The 11,385-nt window shown below is 52.4% G+C and overlaps 1 protein-coding gene across 1 annotated transcript in view; it reads right to left on the bottom strand.

Moving 5' to 3' along the window:
* Positions 1-4,786: 4,786 nt before the first annotated feature.
* Positions 4,787-11,385, bottom strand: part of RHOBTB2 (Rho related BTB domain containing 2) — a 17,957-nt gene continuing 11,358 nt past the window's right edge. Inside the window, exons 8-10 of the mRNA XM_021698847.2 lie at positions 8,184-8,272; positions 7,276-7,381; positions 4,787-6,064 (exon numbers count right to left, since the gene is read on the bottom strand). Coding sequence (XP_021554522.1) covers positions 5,847-6,064; positions 7,276-7,381; positions 8,184-8,272 — 413 coding nt within the window. The 3' untranslated portion in view covers positions 4,787-5,846. The remainder of the gene's footprint in view (positions 6,065-7,275; positions 7,382-8,183; positions 8,273-11,385) is intronic.

Raw genomic sequence — 11,385 nt, 5'->3', positions numbered from 1 at the left:
AAATTCAAGAGTCAGATGCTCAACTGACTGAGCCACCCAGGCACCCCTTTGAGGTATTTTTTATAAATCAGAATTTTGTTTAATTTTAAGCCAAATACCTTTTCACCCTCCATGAAGCCTATCAGATACCTTCATTCCCTTATTTAGACTTTAAATCAAAAGCTAGAAATGATTAAGCTCAGTGAGGAAAGCTGAGATGGGCCAAAAGCTAGGCCACACAACAAACAGTGGGCCGGGGCGAGAATGCAAAGGAAAAGTTGTTGGAGGAAATTCAAAGTGCCTTGCGGTGAACACACGAACGATAAGAGAGCAGAACAGCCTCACTGCGGACGCGCCGAAGGTCTGAGGGGTCGGCCTAGAAGAGCAAACGAGCCACGACGTTCCGTTAAGCCAAAGCCTGACCCTGAGCCAGGCGCTGACTCGCTTCGGTTGGGCGAAGGCTGAGAGCAGTGAGGAAGCTGCAGGGGGACCGTCGGGAGCTGGCAGAGGTGGGTCCGAGAGGTGTAAGGGAAGACGCCGCCTCTGTAACATCAGGGTGCGAGGGGAGGTGGCCAGGGCTGGGGTAGATGCTGCAGCAAGTTCTCCGGGAGACCCAGCGGGGTAAGTGATGAAGGAGGCTACGCGGAGCAGCAGGTTTCCAATGTGGATGAAACGGCCTCTACTGGAAGAAGACGCCAGCTAGGACCCTCAGCGGCCGGGGGGACGTCAGTGCCCAGCTGCAAAGCTTCCAAGGGTGGGCTGACTGTCTTGTCAGGGGCTGAGGCAGCTGGTGACTTGAAGTCGAGGCCAGCGCTCATTGACCATTCTGGACGTCCCAGGGCCCTGGAGAGTCGTGTTCGTGCCACTCTGCCTGTGCTCCGTGAACGGAACAACAAAGCCTGGGTGGCAGGCAGCACTTGGGATCGCTACGTGGTGTCCTGAATACTTTAAGTGCACTGTGGAGACCTACCGCTCCGAAAAAAATCTTGTCAAACCACGACTGCTCACCGACAATGCACCTGGTCACGCACGAGCTCTGATGGAGAAGTAGAACGAGACGATGGTTGTTTCCTGCTGACACGGCAGCCATGCTGCAGCCCGGGGAGCAAGGAGGCATTCGACTTCCAAGTCTTACTATTTAGGAAATACATTTTGTAAGGCGGTGGCTGCCATAGATAGTGATTCTTCTGATGGATTTGGGCAAAGCAAATTGAAAACCTTCTGGCAAAGATTCGCCATTCTAGGTGCCACTAAGAACATTCGTGATTCATGGGAAGAGGTCAAAATATCAACATGAACAGGAGCTTGGAAGAATTTGATCGCAACCTTCATGGATGACTCTGGCGGGTTCAAGACTTCAGAGGAGGAAGTGTGGGGGAAAGAGCGAGAGAACTAGAACAGGAAGTGGAGCCTGAAGATGGGACTGAATGGCCGCCATCTCATGATCAAACTAACAGATGAGGAGTTGCTGCTCATGGATGAGCAAAGAAAGGGGTTGCTTGAGATGGAATCTACTCCTGGGGAAGACGCGGGGAAGATTGTTGAGATGGTAACAGAAGATTTAGAGCATTGCATAAACTTAGTTGATAGAGAAGCGGCAGGCTGGAGAGGACTGACCAATTTTGCAAGAAGTTCTACTGTGAGTAAAATGCTATGGAACAGCATCGCGGTGATACAGAGAAATCATTCATGAAAGCAAGAGTCCATCCGTGTGGCCAACTTCACTGTTGTCTTATTTTAAGAAATGGCCCCAGCCGTTCCCACCTTCAGCAACCCCCACCCAGATCAGTCAGCAGCCACCAACAGCGAGGCAAGAGCCTCCACCGGCAAGATTACAACTCGCTGAAAGCTCAGATGATGGTTGGCATTTTTTTTAGTAATAAAGTATTTCTTAACTTAATACATGGTTATTAAACATAATGCTATTGCACATTTAATAGACTACAGTGTGGTGCAGATAGGACTTTTGTATGCACTGGGAAACCAAAAGATTCATTTGACTCGCTTTATTGCGATACTTGCTTTATTGGGGTGGTCTGGAAGCGAACCTGCAGTATCAGGTTTAAGGTGCCTGTATATGTTCATATGTGTACTGCGAGTTGTTTTAGGGTGTCATTCTTTTCAATTCATGGGACTTCATTCTAATAGAATTGCACTTTTTACTTGTATTTGTTATATTGTAAGACGCAGCCATGTTGGCATGCTTGCATTTACTTGTATCTATTAATGCTATAAGATGTGCATCTTCCTATTTGTATGTTTTTGTATATATTTCTATGAGCATGTAGAACCTTTTGAAATGTACTTACTAGTCTGATTGCACGGGTTGCCTGAATGGGAGCAGGCAACCATAGAATGAGTACGAACACAAAGGGGGAAGACGAACAAGCTCACCTCTGGGGATGGCCTGGGTGGGTTCTGGTTCTCCCTCATATGCAGCTTGAGCTTTCCAGGATCTAATGGCCAGAAACTTCTAAAGTGCCCACTTTCCCCCCTTATTTTGTGGGTGTATGAATATTTATATTACGTACAGGCTGATGTTTCCAAGTAGAGAGAGTGAGAAGAAGGGGTATCCTTGTGCATCCCTGTGTTTGGGTGGGCCTCCTTCTCACCGATGGACGTGGGTGGGGGTGGGAGATGGGTTAGAGCTGAGGTGGCAGATAGGTTCTGTCACGTGCCATTGCATTGCAGGTCACGAGCGTGGACCTTCGGCCCTATCTTCATCTTCAGCTCTCCTCCACCACACCCATGTTCCAGTCCTGGCCCGATAATGGTATAGAGTTTATTCTCAGGGTTCTCGGGCTTCCCCACCTCAAAGGTCTGTGTGTGCCCAGACTGGGGTAGGGCTGGGCCCAAACTGGAGTTACCCGAACACTTAGGCACATTCAGGGAATTGATGTTCTAGCAGAGTTCGGTGGGGGCACAACCCTCATGGCTTTGCTGTTTACCTCCCTCTCCCACTTCCTTCCAGAGGTTCCCCCTGCCGCCCCTTCCCTTTCCTGGAAGACTCGGGGTTCCATGCAGGGTGCTTGTATCTCTAGAAGGAGCCACGATTTTTGCTAGTCAGCCTTCAACGCACCTGCTGTCCCTTTCTCAGAGGACTTGAGTGCCTTATCAGAGTTGGTCATGCTTACTCATTTAAGGGAAGCTGCATCAGAGCACAGAGAGGACCCAGTCCAAATGGCACTTGGCCCTCAACAGGCACTTAGTGTTTCATGGGCGCTTGGTGTCCTTTCATGCTTCTCCCCAGTGGAAGGTGCCTCCTCTGGAGAGGTGGTTGGACATATCAAACAACACAAGGAAGGCGATTAGGTACAAAATACTCATGTATTTATGAATTCATGACCAAATTAAATATGAAACCTTATATAAAAAGAGGTGTGTGTGTGTTTTCTCCCCCACCCTCCCACTCTCCTCTGAAGCAGCTTTGAGCGACACGAGTACAGTGTGTTCGTGTCACTTGTCCTTCCTGTCTCCCTGCATTTCCAAATGCCAGGTTCTTGGGGGACTGGAATTCTGCCCCTCCTCCCTCCTTCTCTCCTGGGAGGTCACCTGCCCTGGCCTGGCTCCCCCACAGTCTCCCCAGGTGGTGTCTCTGGTTTGCACCTGGGCCTGCTGGGCCCCCAGGGTGTGGCTAGGAAGGGGCAGTGGGTCCCTGAGGGGTGAGCCCACCCTGGTTGCCGGGATGGTCCCGTGGCTCCTCTCTCATGGGCTCGCTGCACCCCCTGGGCCTCCCTGACACTCTCTCCCCTTGGCCTTTTTGCATCCTCATCGGCAGGCCATACTGCTCAGCCCCCTGTTCCCCCTCCCCCTGGATTTTAGGTTTCTGCTTTCGCTCTCACCAGGAGTTCCCGGGAGACTCCATGGCCACACCTCTGGTTCCCTTCCCCAGAGAAGGGTGCTGGGTGCAGAAGTGCACCCTCCTTGCGAGCTGCCTCCTGCCCTGCCCCCTGGCTCCTCAGCCTCGCCCTGAAGCCAAGGATGAGAACTCAGCTGGCAGGAGCACACGTCTGGCCTGCCAGCCAGCCAGCCACCCTAGAGAAGGGGAGGCGGCTCAGACAACAGGGGGTGCCACCCTAGACGTGCCTGGCCTGCCACCTCCCACTCCTTCTCTTGACAAGGACTTACCGTCAGATCTCTAGGTCTCAGTACCACAGAATTGTTCCAGACTTTTCCTGTTTCTGGGTTTGCTTGACCCCAGACCTGAAGCCAGGGTCTTGCTGGTGGAGCCCACCCCAGGCTTCCACTTGTCATCAGTGGGACTCTGGCTTTTTAGACGACATACAGTGTGGGGGCCGAAATATGGGTCAGGATCACAAAACTGGGAGAAGTAAAATGTGGCCCAACTTTTCCCCATGGGGTTACAAGCTGCTGTCTTACCTCCCACAATCCTCCAGTCTGGTCCCCCTCTTCCTGGGACTGACTTTGCTTTGCCCCTGCTCACGTTTCCCCTTTTCCTCCTTCCCTTCCCCGCCCCCCCCCCCCCAACCAGCACTAAGGTCATGTCCTATGATCCTTCATTACCCGGACTCCTATTCTCCAAGTCGGTGCCCTTTCCCCTGACCTTTGACCCCCCCCCCCCATACACACACACATTCACATCCTGGGAGGAGGAGGAACAGATTCTCATGATGGGCCAAGCAGGGGTCCAATACCATGTTCAAGCCCTGAGACCCCCCTGCCCCTGCCCCCGAAGCCTCCATCCCAGCATGCTAACTCAGAACTCGTGCTGTCCCCAGAGCGGGCCGGCAGGGTGTGGGCATCCCCAGCCGTAGTGGGTGACAAGTCCTTTCCCCAGAGGCACTGGAATGACTTCCACGGCCTACGCTCTTGTCTCGTCAACACAGAGGCCCCGCTTTGTAAGCTACAGAGGGGCTTTTTCTGTTCTTGTTTCTTTTCTTTGAGGGGCTTGAGGCCAACATGTTTTTGTTGGTGGTGATTTTGCTGTTGTTTGGGGGGGTTTTTGTTTTGTTTTGTTTTGTTTGCTAATCTTGCCCCACCGTGCTAAGAGGCCGTGCTAACCAGAGGCAGGGCGAGGAGCCCAGAGAGCATGGGGCTGCTGCACCCAGACCCCCCTCCCCACTTTCTCCTCTCCCCTGTTCCACCTGTTTCCTTTGGTTCCCATCTCTGGATCTGAGTGGTGAAGCACAGGGAGGGAGAAGTTTCTCACGGCACCATGAGGCACTGCTCCTAGGTCTAAAGCTCTGACCAGGCTCTGCCATCCTTGATCAGGCCTGGACACCTACCGCCCTGGGAGGGAGGGATGCTCGCCAGAGTGCAAGCCTTCCCACCCATGGCCTCGGCAGCTGCACCCCAGGATGTGGAAGCGTCGAGTTGGGTCTGAAGGCTTCATTTCTACCCTGACTTCTCCGGTGAGGAGCTGAGTAGGCGCTGTGTGGAAATTGCCCACAAAACATCTGCCACCCGCAGGTCCATAGATGGAAAAACGTGGTCAAGAGAGACAGGACCCTCCCTGAGCACAGCCACTCCCTGGGAGGGGGCTGCCTCCACAGACCGAGCCACAGAGCCTCACGGCTGGGAGAGTCTCCCATGGACGCCAGCGTTCTCCAACCCAGAGTCAGATGCCAAAGCTCTCAGTGCCTTCCCGCTCCCCACCTCCCAGCAGCCGTCTGCCTCCCTGCCCTGCTCTGGAACTGGGGTCCCCTGCAGGGGGTCCCCGCACTGATCCACAAGGCCCCCCTCCTCTCTTGCTGAGCTACGTCGGCTGGTGAGAACAGCTCTGCCCTTAGGGTCCTGGTTACGTGGGTCCCCTTGTCCCTGGAAGGTGGAGGGGGCGATGCAGAAGAGCAGAGGGGCAAAGGCGAGTGGGGGGAACAGCAGCAGGGTCAGAAGAGGGTGGCAGCATCTCAGACCACAGCCGAGGAGGAAGATGGGGATGACGAGGAGGCCGCAGAAGAGGACGGTGAGGAGGGACTGTTCCAGAACAGCCACCGCCGCTTGGGCTGCCGTTTCAGGTGGAGATAGTCCTCCTTCTCGCGCTCCTTCCGTGCCCGCTGGTAGTGATCTTCTTCCTTCAGGTACCAGACGGGCGGCCACCGGTGCTTCTCAAAGTACTCCTGGTTTTCTGGAGCACAACGCAGTAGGGCTTGGTTAGGAGGCCGGCAGGAGAAGGGGGCAAGAGGAGCACCGGGATGTGGGGGGTGTCCAGGGGCCACCCACCAACCCCCCGACACTTCTGCCCTGGGGACCATCTGGCGCACGCCCAGTCCCAGGGGCCGCAGTATCAGCCCTGCCTTTGGAGCCCGCCATGTAGCTGCAGAGCTTCCTCCTGGGGAAAGGCACTTCCGCTCTGCTGGGCTCCGGGACAGAGGGACAACCTAGATGGGCTTCCCGTGTGCTGGGAATGAACTAGGCTGGGACGGAGCGGGAGGAGGGAGAAGGGCAGCGAGGTGCTGGGCCCAGCTGGGGCGGCAGCACAGGCGGCTGGCAGAGCTGGCTTCTGAGGGCAGCGGAGGGAGGGCTGCAAGAGGACAAAGAGGGTCAGCCTGGAGGGAAGGCTAGGCTGAGGGGTTCAGACTGATTCTGGAAGGCGTGGAAGGCGTGGAAGGTTTGGACCAGGGCAGCGATGTGGTTGGAGCTGTGCTTGCGGAAGAAAATGCCCGCAGGGTGTAAAGGAGAGAGTGGGGATGGGGTCGGTGTGGGAGGACCTGGCAGCAGGGAGAGCGCGGGGTGCCCAGTGCAGACCTGAAGAATGCACAGTGGCAGGAACTCGGGGGGCCACGACACGTCTCCCGGAGCCCATGCACTTCCTGTTGGGCCCCAGGACTGGGGACATTAATTAAGCAGAGGTGGAACTGCAGGAACCTCAGAGGATACCTGGACCTGGGCGGTCCAGGCTGTGCCTATTTCTAGGTTGTGAAATCAATGTGGTGGGTCATAAGCCGCATTAAAAATAATTCACGTAGTTTTCTGTATGTGTACTGGCTCACAACAAAATGTATTTCTTATTGTGGAGCCCTCTCTCAAAAATACCAACTCCGAAAAAAAAAAATACCAAGTCTGAAATACCAAAATACACCTCCCCCCCAAAAAATACCAGTTCTGAAAAATACCAAAAGTCCAACACCCTCCTTGTACTTGTAAGAAATAGGAGCCCAGAGAGGTAAAGCGAATTGCCTGAGGTCCCCAGCTGCCCTGATCTTTTCCTGGGCTCCCCCCAGCTCAAGTCCAACCCAAGGGTCTCTGGCAGCTTCTGGACGCCCTGGGGTCGAGGCAGAGATCTGGCCCCTTTGGCATGCGGGAGGAGTACGCACAGGTCCTGCAGGAGACGCTCACCTGGGGACATGGCCTTCATGTCTCGGGGGAACTTGCGGCACACGTTGTTGTAGTTGGTGCAGATGTGGTGAAGACACCAGTCGGCCAACTGGTACGCACAGTGGAACTGGGGACAAAGAGGAGCACCTACGCTGGAGCCCCGGGAAGGGTCCACATAGACACCCATAGCTGTCCTCAGAGCCCAAGCTTTGGTGCAGATGGGCAAAGCCCCACAGTTGTAACGAGCCCGTCTTGAGAGGCAAACCCACACGGAAGTGTGAGAAAACACTTAATTTGCTCCTTGGCGTCACCACCGCCGCCGTCACATCAGGTCACCTCTGCCCCGCCCCCAGCACCCACAGAATCCATAGATGCGTGTGGTGCCGTGCTCCTTAGATCCCTCCCCGGAGATGTCCTCCGCCGCCCACGGGGGGCCAGGGCAGCCTGCACGGAGGGGTAGACGGCCAGGCTTCGAGAGCCGACTCCGCCCACTGTGTCCGCGTGCCTCAAAGCTGCAACGTCCGCTTCACGAGCTGGCTTCTAGTGCCAGAAGCGATGCGCTCGGAGGGCCGTGCGTGAGACTTTGCTTGTTCGCTCAGGAATAAGGAGGCGGGCAGCTCACTTTGGATGAAGAGTCCTCAGTGACCTCAGGCACGCTGCAACCATGTGAATGTACGAGACTGGGCTTCTGTCCCCTGCCCTATGGCGGTCCGAAGCCTCAGTCCCTTTCCGCCAGTCCCCTTCCTCTCGGCATGTCAGAGTGAATCCTCTGGCACGGAGGATGAGGCAGGCCCTGCCCAATCCGGGACCCAAGTCTAACAGCGGGCTCCCTTCCTACCCACCGCCTGCCAGCCTTCTTCAGTCCCTGCCAACGGGCAGACAGAGCCCAGAGTCAAGAACGTCGGAGAGTCCTTCCCCTGCCAGCGTACCTGAGCCAGTTCTAGGAACACGAGGACGTCCCCATCAATGTCCACCATCATCTGAGTCGCTTCCATCAGCCCGCTCACCGTGTACCGCTCTGTGATACACACAGTCGGGAATCAGCTGAAGAGCCACGTGAATGGACACGTGCTCCCTTTTACCCCCGGCAGGGACCCACTGCAGGGCAGAGAGACACGAGGGCCTACCGGCAAGTCCCAGCAGGCCAGGGAAGACCACAGGTGATTGAAGTCTGCTCCACCAGTGAGGAAATTGGGATTACAGCAAGACTTTCCCAGTGGAGCGGGGTTGGGGAAGTAAAGGTGGATATTAGTTAGAATCAAGTAGGAGAACTGTTCCAACTACATTTGTTGCCCCCAGTGGTCTGGTATATGTAGGGTGAAAGCCCCCAGCAGAACCAGCCGTTGACACTGATGAGAGAGGGTGGTAACTCCCAGCTGTGCTGAGAACTACAAATTACAACTATGGATTGAATCTAGTTGTTTGTGTTCACTGAAATTTTGTAACCAATTGTGAACAAACCTTATATTTTATGTTAAAACATTTATATTAAAGAAGTAAGCACTCTTAATCCTGAAGTTTAACTGTATCAGTATAAACTCATGAGGTATTTTATCTTCATGGGGGCGCCCGGCTGACTCACTGGTTAAGCACCCGACTCGTGATTTTGGCTCAGGTCATGATCTCAGGGTTGTGAGATCGAGCTCCCTGTCAGGCTCCACACTGGGCATGGAGCCTGCTTAAGATTCTCTCTCCTTCTGCTCCTCCCCTACCCCTGTTCATGCTCTCTCTCTCTCTCCCTCTCAAATAAACAAACTTTCAAATCGATTTCCCAGATCTAAGAAAAGACCTAGAAACAAGAGACAACAATGCAGTAGTAAGGTGCATCCCTAATGCTCAGATTATAGTCTTGAAATACCATGTCCAACTATAAGAAACAGATTCTCAGAGAACTGGCTGATTCCAGGTCTGCGGCAGGAGATGTACAGAATGGGCCTGGAACATCTTGTCATTCCACACAACCAGAAAGCTCATTCTGGTGCCAACTTGAAAAGACTCCTGCTGGCAAAAGGTGCAGTGTGGTATTTCAGCTTCAATAAAGATAACTGTAATTATTTGAAACCAATCGAGTATGTGTGTAATAACACTTAAAAATAAAAACTGATTGGACACCCGCAAAGGGTGATGGGAAACAAATTTATCTCGAAGACCGGTAAATAAAAGGATACAATCAAGCATTCATCTGCCCTTCCTATATGAACCACACCACTGGGTAAGCAAAGAGTAGGCGAGGGGAAGCTGCTCTCTTTTTCAAAGTATTCCAACAGACAAAGAAGGAATGATTGAATTGGTATATTATCATTTCACACCATCTCATAAATCAGTAGATGCAGGCAATGATACTCACTGGCTGCTAACATCACAAAAAGATCACAAAAAGAGACAAAGCTTCTTGATGAAAAACAGAAATGGGGTGCCTGGCTGGCTCAGTGGGTGGAGCATGTGACCCTTGATCTCCGGGTTGTGAGTTCAAGCCCCACACTGGGTGTAGAGATTACTTAAAACAAAACAGGAATAACCTATAAAATAGTTTTAGCAAAAGAAAATTGAATATGAATCTGATCTATCCCCTAGACCCAATGGCCAATCAGTGAAAAATCTAGATTTTCTGGAACATCAGTGGGTTTCTTCCAATAAACTGCAAGGGAAAAAAAATTTTAATGGACAAGGAACCTTTAGATTAGGAGAAATTTAAAAGGCATTTAAAAAATAAGACCATGCTCTTAAAGCAGGAGGGGAAGAATGAAGGGGGGGAAATCGGAGGGGTAGACGAACCACGAGAGACGATGGACTCTGAAAAACAAACTGAGGGTTCTAGAGGGGAGGGGGGTGGGAGGTTGGGCTAGCCTGGTGATGGGTATTGAGGAGGGCACGTTCTGCATGGAGCACTGGGTGTTATGCACAAACAATGAATCATGGAACACTACATCTAAAACTAATGATGTAATGTACGGGGATTAACATAACAATAAAAAAATTAAAAAAAAAAAAGACCATGCTTTGGTGTTTAAGGATGCACACATGGAAGATAAAACTATGAAGAGTAAGAAGTGAGGCCAGTAAAAAGTACCCTACAGAGGAGTAATAGGCAAAGTGTTACTCCTGAGGACGGGGATGGACTTGTGACTGGCGGGGACAGGCAGAGGGCTTCTGCTATGGCCGGCAAGGAGCTAGCTCCTGATATGGGTCCTTTGACTCTATAATAATTCATGAAGCCGAACATGTTTCATGCATTTGTGCTCTATTGAATAATGAAAAAGTTTTAAGCTTGAATTAATAACTTCATAGCATATCTCCCAAAACCGAGAGCATCACCAAATATACCATGCTCAGCACTTCCCGCTGCTCCTTGACAAGGCATGTGCATGACACACATCTGTATACTTTGTCATTTGTATGGACCGTCTCCCAGAAAAGTCATTCAATGGGTATTTTCTATAAGCCTCTCCACACAGCGGCGCAGTGTAACATTTGGAACAGCTGACTTGTTTCTGATCGCCCGCCATGATGAAGCAAACTTACAGGAACATCTTTATACATATTTTGCCTTTGGGTCATGTCTTTGGAAATAGTCTTTCAAAAGGTGAATTACTAGGTCCAAGAGTGTGGAAGTTGGCTGTGCTCTGTGAAGACCACACCACTTTCCACGGGCAGCTACGGTGGATGTACGTTTCAGCTGTGATCTGTAGAAGCCTCTCTTGCTCCCCACCCTAAAGCCCTTTGTGTCTCCAACTAGGACTCTCTCTGTAGGCTCAACTCTTAACAGTCAAATTCTGATCAATGCTTTCTTCCTTCTTCCTATGACCAAGCCCCATGTTATAACTAATTTCTCATCATGGTATTGCTGTTTTCCTCCTATGTGAGTCCCAGTCTTGATCATTGATCCAGTGCCCCAGCAGCTCTGATGCTAGATCCTTCCCTGGATCTCAGCTCAGTATCTATGGCTCTGCCCTCTGGCCCCTGACCTGCCCAAGAACACGAACCCTGACATCAACATCAACACCAACACAGTGCAGATACCAATTCCAACGTTTGACAGCACTCCCTTCATCTGGATAGCACCATTCCTCTTCTCCAGCCCCTCGGCCCCCTCCCCCACCCCCCCCCCCCCGCCGCGCAGGCAGGGGGGGG

The sequence above is a fragment of the Neomonachus schauinslandi genome, chromosome 2 (genome assembly GCF_002201575.2).
Source record: "Neomonachus schauinslandi chromosome 2, ASM220157v2, whole genome shotgun sequence".
In the NCBI taxonomy this organism is placed as follows: domain Eukaryota; kingdom Metazoa; phylum Chordata; class Mammalia; order Carnivora; family Phocidae; genus Neomonachus; species Neomonachus schauinslandi.
The sequence above is the reverse complement of the archived record's forward strand: the minus strand, read 5'-3'. Positions and strand labels throughout refer to the sequence as shown.